The sequence below is a fragment of the Corvus cornix genome, chromosome 5, assembly GCF_000738735.6.
Source record: "Corvus cornix cornix isolate S_Up_H32 chromosome 5, ASM73873v5, whole genome shotgun sequence".
In the NCBI taxonomy this organism is placed as follows: domain Eukaryota; kingdom Metazoa; phylum Chordata; class Aves; order Passeriformes; family Corvidae; genus Corvus; species Corvus cornix.
The window spans coordinates 45,392,600-45,417,863 of NC_046335.1; the positions used below are offsets into that span (position 1 = coordinate 45,392,600).

A 25,264-nucleotide genomic window follows, 5' to 3' on the forward strand; every position below is an offset into this window, starting at 1 on the left:
GTGAACATAAACAATCTGAAAAACACTGTTCCTGGCTCCAGCACACACAATTTATAAAAGCAAACAGCCCCCTTATGGCTAATTCTCAACATTGCATCAGTTCCAAATATCCCAGGGGATATATCTAATGGGGAAAACTCTTCTGAGGAACACAGGACTTTCACAGCAAGACAGGTCTGCTCTAAAGCTTTAGGAAGAGGCAATTTCTGTGAGTGCATTAGGAGGCAATGCACCCAGCCAGCTCTACATCTGAACCCTTCTAGAGCCAGTCTGGTGAGCATGCAGTGATCTGTACACCTTCAACACCAGCTTAACTCCTCTTTCAGAGCAGCAGCATGGGAAGAAGCTTTTCTGGGGAAAGCACAACAAAACATGCTTTTTAAAAAAATTCATTTGTATAAAATTTTGTTGTACAAAATGAGGGGGAAAAATAAACAACCCTTTCCTGCCACACACTTCCTCAGGAAACTGGGAATTTTGACTTACCTATGTTTTGACAGAAAAATGCTATTTCAGTCTGAAAGGTGTTTCATTAAAAAAATACCTGCTGCTGAAATTGATCCTGCTGCATTTGTTTGCAGGCAAGTGCACCTGCAGTCACCTCCTGCCCTGCTTCCAATGCTCCCCCACTGCACCCCATGTCCTGCTTCCACCACTTACCATTGTCACGATACCACACATTTACAGTTCATGCAGCCGGGGCCGCTCTCATCCGGGGGATTCAGCTTGCGCAGCTTATGCTGCCGGATCTCCCGCACCAAGGTGTAGAAGGCATCCTCAACGCCCTGGGGAAAAAGCACGGCTTGAAGCAGCTGCCCGCTCTGAGGAGGGACAGTGCAGAGAGGAGAGGGCTCTGCTCCCCAGCAAGGTGTCCCTAGCACTGTCCAGCAGTGCAGATTCCAGAGTTAAAAGTACAGAACCAAGATGGGAAGACTAACAAGGGCCTGAGTGTGGCCCTCAGAGAGCAAGATTGAATGAACAACCACAAGGACAAGGAGCTCTGCAGTCCCTGAGATTCATCAGCTCTCAGCAGTCTGAATGAGGTCTACCACCCAAGAGAAAAGCCACCACTAGACCACTGAAGGTGTCAGTTGTTCCATTTCCACCTCTGTGCTCTGTGAGCCCCGCACAGTCCTTCTAGCACCAGTATATTTTGCCTGTAGGTCTGCCAAAATAGACCATGGGTGAGGTTAGCCAAGTGACCTGAGCTTAGCTGACCTGAAGTGACTATGGAGGTTATTCCAGAGCCTTGGACAATGCCCTGGGAAGGCATCTTCACTGCTGCCACAGCATGATGATGCTTTTCTTGTGATGGGAGGCTCAAGCCCAGACTGGGGAGGGAACATCATGAGGGAGCATTTAGCCTCGAGGAAGCAACTAAACCCAGCCCTAACACCCATCTGTCTGCAAGGTGGTGCCTGCCCATTGCTGCCCCTCCAGGGCAGCAATGGAGGAAAGAAGAAAAAAAGAGCGTTTTGTTTAAAAGTCTCCTCCTACCTGTCTGGTTTTGGCAGATGTTTCTATGTAGGGGATCCCATAGCTCCGGGCCAGGTCCTGCGCTTGCCGGGTCTCCACTGTCCGGGCAGGGAGGTCACATTTATTCCCCACCAGCACCATGGGAACATCATCTGAGTCTTTCACCCTCTTGATCTGCTCCCTGCAAGAGGAGGAGGTGTGAAAAAGTGAAGGGGCAGCTCCAGAACACTCCCCACCAGTTCTGACAGCTACCCTTTGCTCGTGTTGAGTGCCTTGTGTTGAGCTTTCAGGAAAATGTAAATGACTACAGCACACAAGTGAGTAAACAGCAACACAGTCTGGAAATGAGAACTAAACATACTTCTGCTCTTTAAATACAGCTATTTACAAAACAACGTGAATTTCGACAATCTATATTAAGACATGAGCTTAAGATAGTTTAAGTCAAATAAAAATGAATTCTCGAGCAGTTAGCTGTGCTATTTCCAACATTTTAGATCAAGTAATCCCCCCCAAATGGGGGGAAAAAACCATTCACCTGCAACCAGAATTTGCTGAGCTGATAAAGCAGCTTTTGGCAGCTGTAACCTTTCCTGCAGATGCACAGGCAGTATTTGCTCCCTTTCAGTTTAGTTCAGGTCACTCAAAGTTGAGAAACCAACTGGGAACTAAAAAAGCTGTAACGTTCACTTCTTCATTCCAACATTGGATCTAAAACTAGGTGGGCGAGGATGAGATCTACCACTTCTAAAAATCTTGAAGGCCATTATGACCACAAACAATCCATTCAATTCCCTTCTGATAGATAATAACTTCCTTTGCTTAATAAATCATTTAGCTTCAGATGCAAAACAGCTTTTTTTTTGCTCATGAATCCAGAACGTTTAACATGGTTTTAATTTAACTACTAAAAGATTTAAAATGCCAATTTCTACATTTTAATTGAATGCAAATCTCCATCCAAAGGCAGCTGGACATGTGTCACACAAAAGAATCAATCATCTTTTTCTAATGTAGTAGAACATAGAAATGAAGTCTGACTATATGGCACAATATGCCATAAAGCCATTTAAATGTTCTATGTAACATCCTGATCAGCAAATGCAAGTACTAAATTTAGTGCACAGGCTACACTTAGCTGAAAGGAGATACCTCCAAATGATTACTAACCAGGGAGAGCCAGCATTTCTCTGGGGAATATTCTTTTAAAAGTGCAAACACAAAGAGCACAGGCTAAAGGAGATGAAAGCCAGTGATTTACATCACGATCATGATGGCTTGAAATCGAGCCATCCTACGAGCAACTTCACAAGCATCAGCCCCAGCACAAGACGAATGCTGCTCAATCCCTCAGGAGCTTTAGGAAAATCCCATCCTTTTTCCTTTGGTTCAGCTAAAAGAAGCCGAATTAGTGTACCTGTGCAGCTATTACACTGAACAGCCTTTTGGATGAGACTGAAACATCTCAGCAGCTCTAAGCAGCACCACTGACTATGGAGCAAGGAAGGGATGTGCCTGTCCTCAGAACAACAGGATTACTGGGACCCTGGTTTATGATGAGGGACTGGGATACACAGTCCCTTGTGGGCAGTGGACAGAGCAGGGACAGGCAGAGCCATCTCCTGCATCCTCTGCCAAGTGCCTGCCATCACAGCCAAGCCTCAGAAAAAGGCACAAGCAGAGCAATCCCTCCCTAACATAGCATTGGGGTGAACAGGGAAGATTCCTGCTGTGTTTGTATCTTCTCCTTGACTCTCCAGCTTTGCAGGGGCAATGTCAACAGAGAGGAGAAATGGGATGGGTGCCGGGACAGGGTCCCTGCTTTGTCACCGCTTCCCCATACATCATCTTGGGCAAATCACCTCACTGGAGCCCTGACTCCCCTTCTGCTCCATCTTGGCCCTGGCTGAAACGAAGCTCCAGTGGGACAGGACTGTCTCTCCCCACGTGTGTGCAGCTGGCAGACCACAGCCTGGTCATGACATTGGACAGCAGGGCAAGCAGCTCTCCCTGTCTCTCCCAGCCTCCTCTTCCAGCTCTGGGGCCAGCAGAAGTCGCTGAGATCGATTGCGCTAACAAAGCAATTCCACTAATTAGGGAGGGAAGGGAGGGGGTCATACAGGATCAGCTCTCCTTTAGTCACCATAAACACTTAAACATTACATTACCAGGTCCCCAAAGGCCACAAGCAATCCCTTTGGAAGGGTTTTATTGGAGTCACTGACATTAGCAGTCTGCTCTGTCTCTTCCCTGGGGAATGGCCACTTGAGCTAATTGTCTTTGCTGGCAGTCTGTTCTTCCACCATGGGGCCTGATCTAAAAGGGTGGGCAGGAGAGTGCAGCAGCAAGGCGTCCCCCTTTGCACAGAGCAAGAGGGAAAAGGCCCTTCCCAGGATACTGACCTGTACTGGTGAATATCTTCAAAGGACTTGGTGTTGTTGATGGCAAAGACACACAGGAATCCTTCCCCCGTTCTCATGTACTGGTCTCTCATGGCACTGTACTCCTCCTGCCCTGCAGTGTCCAAGATGTCTAACAAACAGGTTTCTCCATCAATGACTACTTGCTTTCTGTAGGAATCCTGCAGGCCAGGAGAGGGAAAGGGAGGAGGATACATTAAGAGGGCTTGGCTCTGGCTAAACAAAGGGATGCAGCAAGTGCATCCCTGGGAAGATGCCAGGTCATGCTCTGCCTGTGTTCATCTTCCATTACAGAGACAAATCAAATCTGCTTCAAAAATGGGAGGGAAAGAAAAAAAAGAAAAAACCAAAACCAAAAAACAAAGAAAAAAGGGAGCAGCTAAGCAGGTTTCTCCTTGTCTCTCAGAACCACAGAGAAGACAGCTCCTGGCTTGCTCTCCCCATTCCCAGCCCTGCCTCTGGCAGACCAGGTGTGGCTTCATCTCTACCACATTGCATAGCCCTTAACAACTATTTCCTAAGCATTGTTCAGCTCTAATTCCTTCTGCTGGAAGAGGAAGGATACTCAGGAAAGGAGCTCTGGCCAGCCAGGGCTTCCAGTCACTATCTGTGATCTGCAGGGCTGGAAGGTGTTTAAGATAACCTGGAAATCCAGTGCCTCCAGTGCATCTCAAATCAGGCACCAGAGGCAATATTGCCACCAGTAAGGTTTCAAACTGGGTTTGATGGTAAACCCCTTCTTTAAACATGAGAAAAAAATAAAATAAAATCACACTGTGAACAGGGTGTTTCCCACAACCAGTCTGTGCCCAGAGGGCTCCAGGAGAGCTAAGAACTATCCAGGCAGGTCCTTTGAAGTTGGGGATTTTCCCTGCAGCAAAGGCAATCACAACTTATCATAGATGTGAGAAGGTCTGGATATCACCCAGAGCATCGCTCAAAAAGTTTCATTTTCACGGGAGGCTCCTCAAAGCACTGCTCCTCCCCACTATGCTTCTCCCTGTGCTCAGTCTCATCAGTAGGGATGCTGTGGGGCAGCCCCTGCACGGAGGGCATCCCTCATCCCTCACCAACAGCCATCCCCTGTGGACAGTGCAGCATCCTCAACTCTCAGTAAGAGAAGGAAGCCAGAATGAAAGGTATGAAAAAGGTGCAAGTCAGCAGTATGACCACACAGTGCTTTGCAGCCACTCGCAGAGGCTACAGCTGCAGTTTAAAATTAATTCAAATGTCGGCTGCTCTTCCAACGACCACAACAATGTTATCAGATGAGCTCTGCAGGTCTGCAGACAAACAGCCGACACAGCAAAGGTCACCAACAGGACCGGCAGCAGCACAGAAAGGGAATGGGGCCAACACAGCCCTATCCTTTGGTTCATTACAACAACATCATTTGCTGGGGCTAATTAAAGTCTTTCCTCACCTTGCAGAGAGGGCTATGAAATCAGAGATGAGATCTGCTCTGCCACGACCTTCTCAGCTGTGCCTTCCCAAAAAGTGGACTGCTGACCCATCGAGAATAAGCGTGGAGTGAAAGGTTGGCTTCCGGCCAACTGCTCTGAAGGCAACTGGCAGGCTACCCTGCAGGAATGTGCTCCTATTTCTAATCAATAATGTATCTGGAGCCTCCTTCATGCAAGGGGACCTGAGTGCTTCCTCTGCCCCACAAAGCATCCTCCCACCTCTTCACCTTGGCTTGGGACAGAGGACCAGCCTCTTGGCACACATGTTCACAGTTAACAAGTCTCCAGTTCCAGGAGGTCTCACCAGCATCCACCGTGTTGATGGACAAGAGATCCCACACCTCATCTCACGTCATCACAGACTGCCCGTAAGGCCAGCCAGCTGGCTTACAAGGCAGAGACATAAAACAATCTTGCAGAGGATGCTTTGCAAAGGAATGGGACAAGCTCTCCCCATCAATGCTTTGTGTATAGCTTCATCTGACCTCCCCCTCTGCAGGAAGTTCAGGATGGCAGCTCAGCCGTCCCTGCCACACTACCAGGTTGACACGACTGCCACTGCAGGGCTAGCTGCCACCAGCCCACACCAGCACCCTGCAGCTTCAGGGCTCCTCTGCAGCCCCCATGTCCCACCCCACCTTTGTCAGAGGGGAAAGCAGCCAGACCCAGCTGTGAAGTGCCAGGCAGCAGAAACAACACCTGTTTGGGGTTCAAACTGAAGATCCCAGGCGGATGCTGGGAGCATCCCAGCTGTGCTGGCAGACCAGGCCAAGAAGCCCATTTGCTAAACACTACAGTCAGGATATAACCAGAGGTTTGGGAAGCCCATTAAGCTGCTAAGAGCTGGAAGATGAACTGAAGAATTTCTCAACACAGTGAAACTCTTTAGTCCATCCCTGCTTACTCACCATAGGACAATGCCAGTAGCATACATTTCCTTGCTCTCCTGTTCCCAAAACAAAGGTTCTAAAGCTCCCTGGCAGCCCAAGAGCTGGCCTGTGAGAATGTGCTGTAATGGAGCAGACAGCGTTGAGCTACACAGCCAAACATTTGCACTGGTGAATCAGGAGGGAAGAAGGGGAGCAGACACCCAGTCAGGGTCTCTGCCCCAGACAGGGGACATACCTCCACCCCTCCTGCTGTGGGGAGCATCTTCTCAGTGCACCCCAATCCACCTGCACCCCCCTTTGCAGCACAGCCTGTGCTCAATCCATGTGGGTGACAGGTAACGCCTTTGCTCCATGCACGTATCCTCTTTCCCCCCCCCTTTTATCCTGCTTGTTTCAGCACTACTCTGCTGCTTGTTAGCTGGCTGAACAGTCATAGTCAGCTCCTGGGCATGATCCAAAGCAGCTTAGTCACAGGAAGGTGGTTTGTTGGTCACATTTGGATGGCTGGCAGGTAGCTCTCTGTGTCTTAAATCCCCATAAAATGAAGCATAATTAAAAGGAATCACCCTGAAATGAATCAGTACTTGGCCAGGGTAGCAGGGGAAGCAGGGTACAACCAAGGGAGCTGCAAAGGCATCAGGGCTGGTGGACCTGCAGGTGGAAAAGTACCAGGGGTGAGAGAGCTGAAGAGCAGCTTGTGGCAACTTTTGGAAGAGGAGACAAACAGAATGGGGCTCGAGTGAACAGTGGCGTCTCCAGGGCACTGCAGAAGTGGGTAGGGTGAGGAGGGTGTGCTGGGAAATGCCATGCAAGGTTTACATTCCCTGCTGCCTGTTTACTTGGAGAAAATTCCCTGCAGGGTACGTAGAGGGAGCAGGCAGCTTGGAGACAAAAACCACAGGATGCCAAAACCCAACACATCACTGGGTGAGAGTTGCCTCTGCCCACCTAAGGTCCAAGAGAGGATGCACCCATGCAGATGTCTCCCCAGGGAGGTTTCTCTCCACGAGCAGCTCTTTTACCAAAAACAACCTGGAGTGGGTTTCTGAGAAAAGTATACAATGCTACTGGGGACAGCCACATGAGGGGAGAGGAGCTGGGGAAGAAGGCAACTGCATCCATAAGCAAGGAGACTCAGGAGCCCTAAATTAAATTCAAGTCTCTGCCATGGACTTTCTAGGTGACCTTGGCCAAATGACGTAATAGCACGTGCTTTTTAAATGCTTTCTCTCCTTCCCGTCTGTAGGATTGTAAGACTATTTCTGCCTTTCTACGAAGCCTTGTCTTGTTTGTTTATGTAAGTTGTAAGCTCTTCAGGGTGGGGACTACACATACAACACCTACCAGAATAGATTTCTCATCCCAGCTGGGGCCTTTAGCCATTATGATAATAATAACTGCAGCAACCACAGCTGCATTTATACGCATCTGGTAGAGAATCCTGTAGGACTGCAGACAGAGAGGTTATTGTCCAAGAGGCACGACAGAGCTGCAATTTGCCTTCCCAGGGTGGACGTTACTCCTTGTGCAGAGCGGTGACTGCTGCCCACATCTCGCCCCACAAAGGTGTAAGTCATGCAGAGGCTAATTAGCACGTCGCTAACTACAGTGAAAGCAGATGGAGAATGGAATTTGTTTTTGAAAAATTAAAGAAAATAGTAATAGCACAATGGATACTGAGGACTGGATCCCCCTCCACCCCCATACAGCCTGTGAGGGCCACAGGGTCCCTGCCTGCTTCTTCAGGTCACTGCTGCCATGCACACCAACTAAGGCACACACATCACCCTTTAACCCCTTGTGAAGAAGCAGAGGCAGCACTCTGGGAGCCACAACAGTTCAGCTGCTCAGCATGTCTTACTCAAACTGCAAGACATACATACTACAACCAAGCTCTGATAAAACCCATTTCATCAGTAAAGCTCAAAACATCCTGCAGAAAAAGTCAATACATTTACTCTGATTTCACAGTAAGAGAAATGGAAGCACAGGCACAAAATGGCTCTTCAGTTCTAAACCTTTAATCCCTCCCTGTGCTGTCATCTCATCAGAAAGGAGGACTTTTGTGCTGCCTCTCAGCCCCTGCCCAGCTCTGCTGCCTCCCATGACAGCTCTCTTCAGCAGACACCACTATCCTTCTGCAGGAGATATAAGTCAGTCACCGTGACCTCTGAACACACACATAGTGACTCAGAATAGCTCTGCAAAGCAGAGGAACATCCCTGCTCAAGTTCAGACTTGAGACCAAACTGAGCATGCTCTGGGTTGGAGACAAAGTGGAGAAAAGCAAGAGGAAAACACACAGACAGAGAGACAGACCCCACGCCCAGAGCCACCTACCTCTATCGTGGGGTCATACTCATCAACAAAATGGTTCTGAATGAGCTGTATCGTCAAAGCACTCTTCCCAACACCACCTGCTCCCACCACCACCAGCTTGTATTCAGTCATCTTCCAGCTGACCCCAGCTCAGGACTTCCAGGAGCACCACCACCTGCAAGGACAAACATGGTCACTATGCTAAGAGAGGTTACTTTAAAATGGGCAAAATAATCCATCAAACCAAATACAAAAACTCTGTTTATCACATGGTCTGTTGCAATCCTTCAGCCTGACCATCTGGATGCAAACTTCACAGGTTCCTTGAGCAAACTTCAAGAGGTAGGAGAGCATTACTGATGAGAAAACAGAGGTACAGGCTGTGTACATCAACCCGTAAAGTAACCAGTTTAAGAGGTCTGGTTTTGCAGAACTGCTGAGCACTGTCCCCAGTTAACCTTATCTCAAGCTGACAATCCAAAATCTTTAGATAGATTTGAAACCCTTGGCCAACGAGGCTGGGATGTCAATTCCCATGAGAGCAAGCAAAAGGTCCAGCCCTGCCCAAATATGCTGTTACCTCCATGTCTTCACCCTCAAGGCTGCATTAAACCTCAATCCACATGGTAGGGTTGAGACAGTGCACATCCACACCCTCTGCCCGTCCTCCAGCTAACGGCGCTGCCATCATGAGAGGGGGGACTGCAGAAGGGGCATCCCTGCTCCCTGAGCTGAATTTGGCACACCCAACAGGGGGGAAAGAGATGCTGTCACAAAAGGTGCTGACAGAATGATGATTAGGGTCAGGATGAGCAAACCACACTTCCGCAGTACTGCGTACCTCCCATGGCCCTTCAGCAGAAGATTCACATCCCCCCAGCTCCTCCCTTAAATTTCTGCTCCAAGTCTGCTGAGAAAGAGGAACTAACTCAGGAAGATTACAAAACCCCAAAGGTTTAAATAGAAATCCACCCTCATTGGACTGCAGGCCCTGCCCACTGAAAGTCACTCCAGGGTCAGCTACTCGTTCTCAGCCACCATCTGCAAGCTCTTTTGGGGAGCCACCCAAAACGCAGCAGGTAGCAGGATGGCAAGCTCACAGTTCCCCTTGTCAGACGCCCTTCTGTGTTCACAGGGATTAGAACCCCCTCCTCCACCCCCCCACCCCAGACAGTTAAATCACTCCACCCTCCTCCCCAGGCTTGGCAGCCCTGCTCCCAAACTCTGGAAGCTGGTACGAACTGTGCTGGCAAAGGCTGCTCTAGACCCAGACTGCAGCTGATGCATTTGCTAACACAGCAAAGATTTAATGGCAAGGAGGCCAGAATTTTCTGCCTTCAATCCCCACCTGACTGCAACCCTAAACCACCCAGACAGTTCCATCTCCCACTCGAGCAGGCAGCAATCAGACACAACCACCTCTTGCTGAAGCCATTTCTAAGCTGCTGCCTTGGTAGCAGAAAGGCAAACAAAGCTCATGCTCTTCTCAGCATCCAGAATCCTAAAGAAGGGCAAAGGAAGAGGTGCAAAAGAGCAACCAGGTAACAAATATGACGCCAAGCAGGACCTCTGGTTCGGTGTGCTGTCCTTCACTGCTGAAGAAGCAGTTAAGGTGGTGACGGAAAAGTGGTGATGGTGGTGGGACATGAAGTGCACATAATGTCATAGCCTAGGTGCCTACCCAGAAGTGCCTACCCAGTGCTTCCCCTGAAAGTCCAATGTGCCTCTGTTCTGACAGCCCGGGAAGAGATGCAGATTGAAAGCAAGGCTACAGGAGAGAATCTAAGTGATCTCACTAATTGACTCTGCACACACGTTGCTCTGCTCCATTAATGCACGCCCTCACGTACATGATGTTCTCACATGCACTGCTTCTCAGGGACAAGGGAGATCCCCACTCCAGGCTTCTGATCTCTCTGGGGAGAGACAGGATGAAAAGGGGACTGAGGAGCAAATGCTGACTGACCATCTCCACCAGCACAGCTGTCCAGGAGGGGATCACTCCTGCAGCAAACAGCTTCACAGCTCAACACAGAGGGGTCCTGAGGGTCTGAAGAAACACTGCAACCAGCTCACACCTTTCATTACAGAGCAGGGAGACCTGCAACCCCCAGCAAAACACATGGAGGGTGTAAATAAAGGCCCGCGAGTGGCTCCGATGGTCCTTGCTTTGCATCTGATGCTGACAATAAAGCAATTGCTACAAAGATGCTCGAGGAGAAGGGCAGAATTGCCCAGGCCTGTAGGACTTGCTAAGGCAGCGAAAAAATCTTTGACTCAATATGAGGAGGAGAAGACATGAGTTCTCAAGGAGGGGGTTCTCCCTCAAGACCACCCCAGTGGAAGGCACTGCCTATTCCTTTGGAAGACCCCCATTCCACACAGCCATAGCAGCTTTATGGTCCACAGTGCAGCAGGAGGTGGTGGACAAGGTAGTCACCCATGTCAGCTTGAGTGTCTTCCCCTGCTCCAGACCCCAGCTGAGCTCCACTCCACAGCAGAGGGGCAGCCACACACTAGCAAGCCCTGCACACCACCTTAGCGCAGAGCTTTGAGATCTGGTTCCTCCACAGAAACACAGACCCACATCTTCCTGCTCCCCACCCACCCAAGAGGCAGGGAAAATGAGGGGGGCAAAGGAGCTATTGCTACTCACTGCTCGTAGCCAGCACATGAACAATTTACATACAAGAATTCTGCAGTGTTGGTGTTTGCTTACTGATGCCATCCCTCGAAGGTGCTGTCACCTCAGCTAACTCTCCACTGCTCTGCCATCCTCACCCCTGCAGTGGCAGGAGAGATTCTGCAGCTTGCAAAGGAGGGCAGGTGCAGCCTACCTGACTGCTCCATACCATTGCTGCAAAACATGTCCTAATGCAGAGCGAGAGCGTGGGGAATGATGGACAGCTCTGGGCATGAGAGCTGCCCGAATTAATGTGTGCTAAAATCAATGCTCAGGCGAGCTCGCTTCCTTTCCCCAATGCAAGCTCCTCACGGGCAGCGTGCAGACCCAACTGCACACCAGAGCAAAGGCAAATCCCACAGAAGAAGCAGCCTGGCCAACAGCTGCAGGGAAAGCAGGGATTTCCATATGGCCAAACTTTGCCACAGAGTTGGGCAGCTGGTCCTATCCTTAAGGTGACCTTACCAGCACCATAACTCCCCCATCACACTTTTTGCTCCTGAACATGGGAAGAGCAAGGCTGCTCTTCGATGCACCCATGGTTTCAACACAGGGGTGGCTGTTCCTCAACGCCACAGGAACATCACCATCATCACCACCACAGGGTCTGGTTCAAGCAACAGCCATCCCAAAGGTAATGTTTCTGGCTTCCTATAAAACAGATGCAGGGAAGAGAGAGTGGGGTTCCCGTCAGAGAGACAGTAACAGACACCCCACAGTTTTCATGCTGGTGACACACCGGATGGAGGTTTACAGACAGTTGGTGGTTGTGAAAGCTTCTCCTGATGCGAGGATTTCCAGTTTCTATTGCTCAGCAGCCAGCACAGAGCCCACACACAGCTGACCACAAAATAACAGGGAAACACAAAAGCACAGCCTCCCAGTCCCACACAGAGCAGGAACAGTGCTTCTTCCATCTTCTGCAAGCTCTTCAAGATCTGGAAGTCTGATCCAGGTCACCATCTAGTGTTTCCCTATCTGAATTTATCACCTCTGCAGCACTCCACTACTACACCCCCCAAAAGCCACACAAGGCTATCAAGCAACAGGTGAGAGAGACAGCAAGGAGGAGAGCAGTTTCAGGAGCACCGTCAGGAAACAGGAGGGCTGGGATCCATGTGCCAAGCCAACAGCCCCAGCGTGGAGCCAGAGCTGCCGCTGCTGTATTTCCTGACCTCGTGGATTTTCTCCTGTAGCGAGAGGGCTCCTGGCTCCCATTCAAAGCTGTCTAGGAAAGCCTCACTGAGTGCTTCCGCCTGGCAGCAGCAGCTGCTCCCAGCCCAGGAGCCAGAGCCACACAGCTCCAGCAAACAGGAGCCATCTGCCAGCCTTGTGCAGGAAGTGGGGAGAGCAAGCACCCAGCCCCGGTAGACATCAACATACTACCTTTGTCTCTCAGGGAGGGGATGGAGGTGTGCGTGAGGACAGAAGGCACCACCTCCCCTGCCTGTACATGCTGGGTGGCAGCATGCAGACCTTGCCTGCAGAAACAAGGACCAAGATGCTTGGCAGAAGCTTTCACAGGGCTAAGACCTAAAGTATGTCTTGAGAATCAAGACTACAGGTGGTGTTACCCAGAGATCCAGCTGTGTCCTGCAAAAAACAACTTGATCTTCTTCATGGCCCCTATTCTCTGGCACAGAGAGGTGGCTTGGGGGACCTGACTGTGAAGCCTCCAAAAACTCACCAGAGGTGAGAAACTCAAGGGGCTTGGCCCCATCAGTACTTCCCACATCACCAACCTCAGCTTCAACATGAGCTCAGGCATCAAGCGGAAGTGGGTTTCCAACACATTCACCACAAGGGAGCCTCTGACACCCTTCCAACAGACTAACTGAAGGAGCTCTCTCTGTGTCCTCTGTTTACTCCCATCACTTAGTTTCTCTCCCAGGACAGACACCAAGCCAACTAAACAAGTCAAGAGACGGAGTTTTGCACAACACCACTGTACTGAGGCCAGCCATGCCAGAAGTTTTACAACTGTTCATTACTGCGCATTCACCATTTACCTTCCCAGTAGGAGTATCTACATTTAAACGCATCAGAAGTAAGTTTCAACTCTGCAAACCTCTTTGGACTCATCTCAGACCAGGCACCCTTTCTTCCAAAGCCCTGTCCAGAGGAGCCATATGACCACAAATGCTGCTGTGTTTGATTCTATTTCCCTTCAGCAGAGATGCCCTGCAGGCAGAAATGGTCTGCAGTCCTCTAGGAGAACAACACTCATCCCAGTCTTTTACCAGCAGTCATCCACACCCACACATCAGGAATCCTACTCAGTGATTTTTCAGCATTGACAAAGCAAACCTTGTTGGCTCATCCCAGCGACTGTCCAGGCTTCTCCATCAACATGGCAAAACACAGCCTGTGAAGGAACCTCTCCGGTGGTGTGAAATGCCACCTTTTGTCTTCACTCAAGGACCAAAATGCTGATGTACCCTGTAGCCTGTCCAGCCTTGAAGAGATTAGGGAACTGAGGCTGGCAAGCTGATGCTCTGTTATGAAGCCTATACAATGCTTCATTTTAATTTACTTGCTGCTTTTTAAATCAACAAGTGAGCTACAAATCTAACCAATTGTGCTTGTTGTTGGCTTGCTGGCTGTATAACTGCAAACTCAGACATTGCACCTCACAGATGAGAACAGAGAAAGGGATGCCAAAGAGACAATAAAAGTTACAAATACTAGCCGTGCTTTGGAAAGATGACTTGGAGATAATAAATGTCTTCTTTAGGGGGAAAAAAAGGAAAAAAGCCAAAAAGAAGCAGAATGGCTTCTTCCATCCTCTGCTAGCTCTTCAAGGTCTGAAGGAAAAGGCAGCCTGTCCCAAGGGACTGAGCACAAAAATATTGTTGCAGAGGAAAACAAGAAAAGAGGTAAGGAATGACATAATGTAGAAGGCTCAAAATACAGATGTGCATTCAAAGAGAAACCTGTGAGGAACAGCAACAGACAGCTGCAGGCAGGTCCAAGGCATAGGCAGATCTGGAAGAGAGGGATTGCCTCTCCACAGCAGCCAGAAACATGTCCCAGCAGCAATGTGCAAGCCTCAGCTTTGCACAAGGTCTTGAACAGGCACGGACTGGTCACTGCACCAGGCCCAGCCCTCACATTTTCCAGTCGAAGCACCTCTGGCAACACAACCCCTCTGCCAGAGACTACCCAACCACAAAGGGCTTGGGAAAATATGAAAGAGCAAAGGAAAACAAGACAGTATCATTCCAAAGCTGCTACCCCTTCTCTGCTCCCTGGGTCCTGCTTCAGCTGTCAGATAGTCAAACACGAAGCTGTGCAGTCACCTGCTGTTAGCAGTAAGAGAGTGCGACTACACTGTTCTTGCTTTCCCTCTCAAATAATAAATATTCTTAATAAAGTTCTTTGTTGGCAGCTTATTCCAAGAAAAACAACTGGTAGGTAGATATAACTACCCAAAACAGCAAACAACCTAAATAAGTCAGTAACACAATAAACCCAGAGAACAAACCAGCTACCCAAGAGCTTCCCTCTGGATGAAGGAACTGCCGCCCACCCCACTCTCCACACCCAATACAGGCCACCAAAATTACTATTTTCCAAAGAAAGATGAGCAGGCCTATTATCTCAGAAACTTACACGTCAGGACTGCTCATGCCCATGTCTCCAGCATCGTGAATGTGGCACAAGGAGCAGCATGCAGTCAGGAAACTCTGGAAGGTGCTGGGATATGCTTGAGAATCATGGTGGGACCTTCACCTCCCACCACCACTACTCTATTCGTCTCCCTGAGAGCAAGTCACTCATCCCATCACAGTCTCTGCAGAAGAACCAATCTTCCAAGCTAACTTCCACAGAAGGAAAGCACACTGCTCTGCAGGTTGATTGCTGCCAGCCCATGGAAAGGGTGAAAGAAACAGGCAAGCAAATGATACATCCCACACCACTGCTGAACATAGACCCTTAAAAAAAAAAAACATGCAGATGGGGGAGACCACCTGTGCTAGCACCCAAGTCACAGTTCTCTGCATCTGACAGGGCCAGTGATGTGAAAAAACCAAAGACAGTTTTTAAATTACGCTTGTGATTTATGATACAACATTTCAGCACTCTTTGAGACTCTACATGAGCAAGAATAACCTGTGTAAGGAAAGAGGAGACTGGTTGTGTCTGAATGGATAGCAAAGGCATGAAGAGGCCACAATGCAGGCCAGGACAATGTGGGACACTTAAATAAAACCTGAACTCTTATCTTGCAGTCAGGACTTAGGACCTAGTGTTGAATGTACCAGCATGTGTGGGAAAGCAGTGTGAGGGAGGAGAAGCTCTCACTGTTGAGATGCAGAAGCCTGCAAACTGCCAGGACTCCTCCACTTTCATCTCTTCTCCAGCCTCCCAGGGCTGAGCAGGTGGTTCAGAGGCAGACATTTCCCTGCCTCGGCTGGCAGCCCTCCAGCTCACCCTGGAAAAGAGACTTCTCTCAGGCCTCCCCGCCTCTTTCAGAAAAACAAATGGTACTCTACAATAGAGCTCAAGAGAAGAGGCAACTTTTCACTTTCCTTTGCATTAAAATCCCACCCATAAGCATTAATGGGAGGGGTGAAAGGTAGTGTGATGTATCTTGAATATATAAAAAGATGGACAGGTACCCAGGAAACTTTAAAACACGACCCACATTATAGATGATAGTAAATGTTAACTGTTAAATCACATGGTACACAACCATGAACCCAGGCTCTGAACAATCTCTTGGCTTGCCAGTCTCAGTTCCAAACTGTATTGATTTTCCCACAAGATAGAAGGTGCAATGAAGTAGAAACTTGGAGCAGATGAGTATGCAGCGCCAGTGTAAGTGGATCTCTGTAATTACAGCTATTAGAGAATATTAGGCTTTGGGGAAAACACTGCCCAGTAATGGTGTGGAATTACAAGAGATGCTGTCTCCAGGCTGGTTTCCTAAGGTACCTGGTATCTTCTGCCTGGTCCTCTTGGTGATGAAAGGAGCAGCTGCAGGCAAGCTGCCGGGGAAAGGTGCAGCCTCTCCCGTGCCCAGCGGTCCTGTCATCATGCTAGGGCAGGTTGCAGCCATCTGGCTCTGCTGCAACAGCACAAGAAGGGACAAATTCAGATCTCACCACTAAGCTGCAAGCGATGGCGTGCTAGAGCTGGAGGTGGTGGTGGTGGCCATGCACGAACAGAAACACCATCCTACTCACTACAGAGACAGGCAAGGGGATGCAAACAAGCCAAGGGACTGGCCCAAAGCCATCAATGGGTGGTAAAGCTGGGAACTAAATTCAGGCAATGTGATTTCCCATCTGGGGTTTTCACCTGAGAGAAAAAGCTCCCAGCAGAAGTTCTGGATGGGAAAGCTGTTGGTCTCCTGCTGAGTCTTTGTGTTGGGCTGTCAGAGCTGGCAGCTCATCTCCAGCCCAGCTTCCCAAGGCAGAGACAATTGGGGAGGCAGGGTACATCAAGTGGGAAAGGCCAGAGTGCTGTAAGAGAGGCCCTGCTATCCAATTATCCCGATGAAATCACAACTGGGTCATGGGCACAGGCAGCCAGCAGAGAGGCAGATGCTCTGATCCACAGATAGGCACCCAGAGATGCAGGTAGGGCTGGGAGCAGAAGGGCAGGCTGAGCACGGCTGCTGTTTTCCTCACTTGAAGCCCAGCTACAAGAAAGGGGGAAATCACTGGGATAAGGTGGCCTTCTACATCACTTAAGAAAAGGGCCAATCCCAACCTCAGCACCACTGATGCACAGCAAAAAAAGTACCCCAGAGTCAAGAAATGCACTCTCCCTACAAGCTTTCTGTCCTCCTCCCCTTCCCTATCCTTCCTTATTCCTTCCAAATAACTGTTGACAAAGAAAAAATTAGGAAACTAGTTTCAGGAAATGCATACAAGCCCTTTTCACTGAGAAGAATTTACAATGGAAATAGGTATGGTTGTTCAGCTTCCTGCTTGCTTTAAATCCTAACACATGTACTTTACCAGCAAATACATGGATAAGAAAACAGGGTAGTTGCATCTGGGAAGTTTCAAGAATTGTTTTGATAATGCTTTTAGATGTTTGTTTTGGTTTTTTGTTGGTTTTTTTGTTTTAGCATTTAATAGTTAAGAGACTTTTTAAGAAGTCAGGTTTTGGAGCAAAATAGGATTTATAAGACTATTGGTGAACTCCAGTCTCCAGGAATGGAATAGTTCACACATCACATGTCCTATTGCACTACAGCTCCTGCAGCAGAAAGTTCCAGACAGCCAGTGGCATTGGGTTTGGGTGATAAAAGGTGGAAGCCGTTGGCCAGCAGCAGAAAAGCAGACAAATGAGTATCCTGGGATATCTGCCCCTGCCCATGTGGCACTCACCCTCTGGATGGCTAATGAGCTTCCACAGAGAAATAGGGTCCTCTTGTCTGGGAATGGTTCAAGTCCCCCTAGAAGAAGCAATACAGAGTAGGAATGAGAGGGATCCCTCTCTGCAGGGACAGGCAGTCCTGGCTGTGTTGGACTCTGGCAGATCTCGGGACACACTTTGGTTAGTACCCAAGTTGGCTTCCCCAGCTCCCCTGGACAGCACTTAGGATCTTGTACTGAAAGAAGAAAAGCAGAGTCAACACCCATCCATCCTCTCTCACATGTGGTATTTCACAGGCCACTAGTCATATCTTAAAAAATTTTATCTTTTCCAGGGAAAGGTGGTACAGCATTTTTCTTCTTCCTCGTTTTTCCAAGACAGAGGGTAAAGCAGCATAGGTGCAACACCATCTTCTCCACAGGTGAGTTGTGGGTGAGGAACAGTCCATTTTGGGATGAGGGACAAAAAGTGAGTTTCCTTCTCGCCCTTCCATTCCCAATGGGACACTAATAAAAGCTCATTCAAAAACAGAGCTCAAAGGAACAGCCAAGACCAGATACTTCCAGAGTGTCTTTTTATTAGTAAGCCTTTTAATTTACATACTCAAATATAACAATCATCCTCCCGTGTTCATTTAGTCCTTGCAGGGCCTTTGCAAGCACACACCCTGATTTATTAGCAGAGCAGGGATGAAGGGGAAGGAGGCACCACAGCAAAAAGCAAACCTGCAGGGCTTGCTTTAGCACATCTGGGAGAAGCAGGTGAGGAAAATACATTAGAAAAGCAAGAGAGAGAGGGTATCTTAGGGAGCCAAAGACAAGGTGGTAGCAGAAAGAGGAGATAAAACAAAGCAAGGAGGCACCAGCTGCTGGGACCCTGTCCCTGCTCTCCTTCTCACCAGGATACTTTATTAGCAGGGTGACACAATGTTGTAGCAAACATGAATATGCATCAGTTATTATGCAGGAGATATTCAGGGGCACATTGCTGATTTATGGACCCAGCAGCTGCAGCACCAGCCAGCTGCAACCTAGACGGATGGGGACAGTGAGCACGGCTGGCAGAGAGGTCCACAAAGGACCTCCAAACCCAGCCCTTCAAGAGCCATGGCGAATGAATTCATCACGACCAAGTCTGTAGCCATGCAGAGCCAACCAATGCATTCTGTGCACAATGCTGGGAAACCATCACACAACCCAACAGAAACAGAGACATCCAAAGGTTACGGTGCAAGTTTTAAGTTTGGATCAGCAGAACTTTAAGTTAGGGTCCTGAATTACCCAAACCTCACTTTGCTGCTCACAGTAAATCTCGTCAGACTTGTTAACGTGATGCTCATATCCCCTCTCTCTCTGCAGCAGTCTGGATTTAAAAAAAATCCAAGCAATGTTGCTGTGGGTGAGTTAAGTGCATCACTGTCACACCACAGACCTGCTACAAGGAAGACTGAAAATGTGAGGATTGCAGCTCTCCATACTGAAAAGGAAGTAGTTTCCCTTTTGGCTCTGGAGCAACAAAGGGACACTGCCCAAGGACTCATCCTGCCTGTCTTGCAAGCATCACAGAACAGACACAGGAGACATGCTCCTTCAGCTCTAAATGGCTTCCACATGGGTTCATATATCCCACTCCTCAACAACACATGACTGGCAGAGCAGATCAAGGAACAAGAAACTCCACCCTGCAATGAAGAACCCACAACAATTAAGTGACTTCCTGATGGTCACACAGGAAACGTATGGTAAAGCTGGGGATTTCTGTTCCCCCACATTCGAGCTTTTGTCGTAAGACATGTGTTCATCAATGGCTGCGTTTGAGTGTGCAGGGGACAGGAGCACAACGCCTTCTCCACCACCTCTGTCACAGCCTCCAGCATCTGCTGGCAGACCTGCACAATCAGCAAAAGCCAGGGGGGGGGTTTCCTTCCAGAGCTTCCTTGGGAGTCCACAGCAATGATGACAAGCAGGATTTGGGTGGGCTTGTAGCCAGCATCTGCAGGCCAAGTAAGGCTGGAAAGAAACCACAGAAATGCAGGACACCAAGCCTGTGTCAGATGTGGCTCCTCAACACTGGAGCGCAACTAGCTGATTCACAAATAAGCAAAGCCCCTGAGAGCAGAAGGGTGGTTGAGGTCCCTCTGATAATGCCTAAAGGTTAGGTGTACCTACATCTTCATAGAAACCCTCAACTCCAGTCCCTCAGACAACCCTGGTAGAGGCAACAAGTCGATCCAGATCTGGCTTTGGCAGTGCACTTGACATGGCCATAAAGCTCCAAAGACCCTGCCCTACCTCTTTGACTCAACACAGGTGTTCCTCTACACAGATCAACAACTGATGGAGAAAAGAGCAACACTGGGGTCTTGCACCAGGCACAAAATAGTGGGCACACTCACTCCAGTCACATGAACCGGATTTGCTTGTTTGAAAGAGGTACAGATAGGAAGCACACCATGCCCTGAGCTTCAGGGATGACATCTTGCAGTGGAGAAGAGTGTCAGAAAGTCCATGAAGTGAATGGACAAAGAGATGCAAGGGAGCCTGGACACAATCCCCTAACTGCAAACAGAAAGAAGAAAACCTTAAAGTCTTTAGACCAAGGACATCTTCAGTAGGAGATGCCAGCCAGAGACCAGCACCTGCATGCAGTTGGTGGTCGTGAAAATGCCCTGGTAAGCACCTGGTGACCAGACACAGCTGACACAACACTCTGTCCTTAACACCTGATTTATCCTGAGAGCACAAAAAGAGACCACGCAAAGTACAACCCAAAATAGCTGCAACATGAGCTGGAAGAGTCACATCTTGGGAAAAGTAAAACCGGGCATCATGATTCTGCAGGTGCCCTTCCAGCTGAAGCATCCTTTTGTCAGGAGTGACAATGCAACCTCCATCACAGATCAACCTCTGCATGGCAAAGTCCCCAAGTAAACCCCATGCAGCAGCAGGCAAAGGTCATCCACATTGGAAAAAAAACCCAAACCAAACCAAAATCAAACAAAAAACCAAACCAAAACAAAAAAAACCCAAGCCCCAAAACAACCAACCAACCAACCAGGAAAGAAAAAAGGGATTTCTGAACTTTGAACTGTAATGCACTACAATTACTGCAATGTAACTTCATTAGGGCAGTGCAAGCGATGGCTCAACATCAAATCCCCAACACTGTTGGGGATTCTCACACAGCCCAAAACCTTCTTCTAACTCTTTTCAGTGGAAACCATCTCAGGTCCCAGAACACGGTCCCATCCTGCCAGATTATCTGAAAACCAAAAAGAGGCCCCTACAGCAGTCTTCTCTTTAAAAAATGTCTAACTCTGGTTGTGCCTGCTGTCCATACAACACTCAAATCTTTATCCTCTGAAGCCACTGACTTCCCTAAACCTTGCAGCAATGAGATGCCAAAACTATAAACATCACTTCTTTTTATATGCATATACATGGCTTCCCATCTTCTTTCCTGGTGCCCAGCCATCTCCCCCACAGCCTGTCAGATTTTCTGGTCCTGCTGCTCAGGGAAGCACACATTGCAAAGACATTTAGAAAAGAAACACAGCAGCCTTCATTGGATTTATTCTTGGACTTTATAAGGCTCATGCAAACAGTTCTGTATTTGACCTGAAAAAATAATAATCACAAAAGGCAAACTTATAACTTCAAAGATGACTTCTCCTGGCAGCCCTAAGCCATTATCTGCATGTAGTATGGACAAGGTGCAAGTTTTATAGCTTCCCAAAGAAGGGACAGGACAGCCCAAGCCAAGGAGTAAAAACCAAACAAGTGAGTCCCACAACTGTGATCTCACCTTGAAGGTTTACCCTAAGGAAAGGGCAAAAATAGAGTCCTTGCACTGACGCCACTAAAGCCAAGAGAGTCAACACTGGTTGAGGATCTCACTTGTCTGTTTTTATTTTCAACCTTAGCCCATTTGGAGCACTTATCCCTCTCTGCATCTTGAGACAGCAGTGAGGCAGACTGACATTACCTTTGAAAGCACAAATACACCTTTGTTCAGCCAGAGGGGCACACAGAGTGCCTATAGAACAGCTAAAAAACTCAGCCACCATAAAGCAGAAGAAGGAAGGAGGTGGCAGAGTTGTTTCCTCCTCCCTGGAGATCTGACTGCCATGAAGAATTGTATATGGTGCTGGCACAGAGAACTTGCTCTTGGGATCAGCAGCTGAGTGTTTTCCCAGGACCCTCTGCTAAGAGGCTTTCCCATACTGCTGGCTCCTAAGCATACATGGAGCCTCCCTAAGGCGTTTCTGCAACAGGGTGACAAAAATAAGCCTGCAGTCTCCAGGTTCATCCAGCCTCATGTGGGTACAGGCATCTGTTAGACAATGGCCTGGGGACCACAGCACACGAACTGAAGCAGTGAAGATCAAGCTGACTCATAGTTCTCTGGCTTTGGTTTAACATATAATTAATAAATAAATAAATAAAATGAAACCTGAACCTCCCTTCAGCCCACTGGGAAAAATCCAAGCATCTGCCTTCAATTCCCCGGCGCATAATAATACAACTTTATTACTACAAGTAAAATTACTGTATTTTCTATGTGCTGTTAGAGCGTGTGTGTGAAGATCTGTTACACAACCTACATCACTCTGCAAATCACTGACTGCTGGGAGTATTTAACGCTATCACCCTTTGCCATCAGCCCCCAGCAAATGAGTCCTGACCTTTTATTCAATTGGTCATCCCTGCCCTCACAAGCAACAGCAAAGACACAAGAACTGAAGTTCTGATACTTAAGCGATGAACTCAGGAAAGAGGGTTGAAAACTGGACCTCAGGGTACCAAAAAGCTTATACAACTATCTCCTGGGCTACAGCAAATACCACTAAAAGCAGCTCCAGGCAGGGCTGGGGGGACATAGAGATGGGATGTGCACCAGAAGACCAAAGTTTGCTCATACTGGTGGCTCCATCATCCCTTTTCACACCTTCAGGCTTTTTTTGGTCTACTACTATAGACTGTAACAGCTAAGAAGGCACTGTTCAAGTAGTGGGAGCCTGGTCCTACGCATGGTCTGAGGTTCCTCTCCAATTCTGCTCACCCACACCCACAAAATTTGCTCTTTGCTGACCATTTGAGACTGCAAGAGTGTTTGAGTAATGCTAAATGTCACAAGGCTGCTAGGAGTTTTATTTCTTCCCCCAGTGTTTGGAAAAAGCAAGAAATGGACAGGTGATGTGAACTGGCACTGTTAAAGATGATCCAGTCTAATAAGATCATGCAAACTTCCTGGCTCTTGTCACGACCCCATCTGTCTTGTGGGCTTCGAGCTGGATTAAAGAATTACGCATAAGCTATGAAAATGATCCTCCTGAGGAAACAGTCATTTGGAATAACTACAGAAAATCTTCACTTTTGGACAAGAACCTCTTTCAGAGTTCTGGTGGTTTGGGGTTTGGGTTTTTTTTCTTAAGGGAGCAGAAAACCACAATAGTATCTGCAGTCAGAGGCTCCACTTCGTGGATCCGTATCTCCTCAGATCCTTGGTATGACAAAATCCTCTTTCCTTAGAAAAATAACTTCAGACCTTAAACCTGAACTCTGAATTTTTACAGTCTTGTCAATATTGTGAGGACTCAAACATGATCATGTGCCTTCACAGGTGCCTGGCAGAGACAAGCCACCAATTAGATTTTGAACTACAGTGATGTGCTGATAAAGCTCCCTCTTCATTCAAGGGCAGTGGAGCTCACCAGTGTTGTTTTTCAGGGTTCCTAAGGCACAGGCAGCAGTTTCTCACTCTTGTACATCATTCACACCTAGCTAGAAATACACTGCTGCTTGATTTCTCCCTTAAAATCCTCTTATTTTCAGAAGGCAGCTCCCCAAGGACCATGTGTGTCCCTACAATGAACCTTGAAGGCCACAGTGTGGTGTAATGGGTACAGCTCCTACACAGCTCTCATTGTTCCCACACAGGAACTTCAACTGAAGAAATAAAATGAAATTACAAGAAATGAATCAAGTGTTTGCAAAAAGCTTTTTCTAAAAATGGAAAAATCCCACAGAAAACCACCATCTCACATGCCAAACCAGCCAACTTTTACCTGAAGCACTACTCAAGCAAAAAGACAAGCTGCAGTGTTTTGTAATGTGAGTATATTAACACAACATGAAAATTCCTATTCTAACAGCAAGGAAAAAATAGAGCTCAGAAGACTGAAAGTTTATCAACTATCCATCCTTAAAAACTTACACTAGAGGTTGCCTTGCTCTGAATCAATTCCCTCCATCAAAGGCTGATTAGGCTCTAGGATCTACCATTATAGCCTTTCACCTGTAGACCTAAGACAGGACAGAGAGGGTGAAGACCTGCATTGAAGGAAAGTATATCTGAGGTTAGTATTTCTTGCCCAAATGGAGATCTTCCATTAAGAAGCTGTTCCAAGTGGTGGCTGCCATTCCACAGGCTTCATTCTTCCCTTACTTCCTCAATTTTGATCAAACTCAGGACATATTATGTCAACTCCAACAGGAAATCTGACTTAAGCTAACAGTCAAAACCCTGATCAGATACAAAAGTTCATGTCGTTGGTCTTTTTTTCCTCCCTTTCAAGTGGCTGCATGGTCTTAAGACAACACCAGTGTGATTGGCCAAGGTCATTGTGAAACACACAACCGAAGGCCCAGGCTGAGTTTTATAGGCTAACAACTCCCCCACACCACTTTAAGCAAGTGTTTCCTTTATTCTACAGCCCCAAAGGAATTGTTGCTTTTGCAGAGCACAAAACAAAAATGCAAGTTCAGAGAGTATTCTGAAAAACACAATGAACACAGACTTCATAAAGTTCACTCAAAGGTTTTGAAGTATGCTCTCTAGGTCTAAATTAGATACCTTTTTTTGAACATGGGGAGGCAATTTACCCTCTAAAGTAGCCGCTTTTCATCCAGTAGCTCAGAAGAGAACATGCAAGATATCTCTGTGAGCTGTGTGGGTGCCTGACACAGCTGTGACAAGCACACTTCATACAGCCCTCTTAAGATAAGGCTGCCATACTAAACGAGGCAGAGTAAAGATATTACTTGCAACAGGTTCTTATTCCTTTGACAACATCCCATGGTGTTAACTTCACTGCTCTTGCACAGTCTGGAGCAAGGCAAGGACTCACATCTCCCAGCCACCACCAAGTGAGTGCAGGAATGCAGTGGGAAGGAAGGATCCTGCCGCTCGGCTGGGCTGGCATCCCCTCCAGCCAAATCAGGCTCGCAGGCTGCGTACCCACAGCACCACGTATTGTCTGTGCCTTGCCCACAGCAGCTGCAGCGCCAGAGGACAAAAGCTACCACAACCTCTCCAAAGCTGAATTTGCAGCAACACGTTGCTTCTTAAGGAAAAAACCACAACATACTCATTTCAAAGTAGCCAGCTGGTGAGGAACAACAACAGGGAGAAAGGAAAAAAAACACAAACCACTTAGCACCACTTCCCTTTCTTTCTCTCACATGGAGTTGAGAAGCTTATATTAATTGCAAAGCATGAGAATCTGAACAAACACTCTCCTTGGGCAACCAGGGCCAACCCCAGGAAAATATTTGCATCTATGGGATGTGCAAGTTGTGTAACCAGCAAAATACCAAGACAGATAAGGCAGGGACCTTTCATTAGGATCTACAGAAATTTGCAACTCTGCAGTGCTGACTCAGGCTAAGACAAGCTGCT

At 48.0% G+C, this 25,264-nt stretch overlaps 1 protein-coding gene across 4 annotated transcripts in view; it reads right to left on the reverse strand.

Moving 5' to 3' along the window:
- The window catches only part of HRAS (HRas proto-oncogene, GTPase), a 41,952-nt gene that overhangs the window by 1,698 nt on the left and 14,990 nt on the right, over positions 1–25,264 (reverse strand). For 2 of the 4 annotated variants that reach the window (XM_010403408.2, XM_039552776.1), the window contains exons 2-6: positions 17,596–17,663; positions 8,590–8,743; positions 3,879–4,057; positions 1,498–1,657; positions 661–785 (exon numbers count right to left, since the gene is read on the reverse strand). In XM_010403408.2, coding sequence (XP_010401710.1) covers positions 666–785; positions 1,498–1,657; positions 3,879–4,057; positions 8,590–8,700 — 570 coding nt within the window. In that variant the 5' untranslated portion in view covers positions 8,701–8,743; positions 17,596–17,663 and the 3' untranslated portion in view covers positions 661–665. The remainder of the gene's footprint in view (positions 1–660; positions 786–1,497; positions 1,658–3,878; positions 4,058–8,589; positions 8,744–17,595; positions 17,664–25,264) is intronic. The other 2 variants (XM_019280470.1, XM_039552777.1) reach the window with 1 other exon arrangement.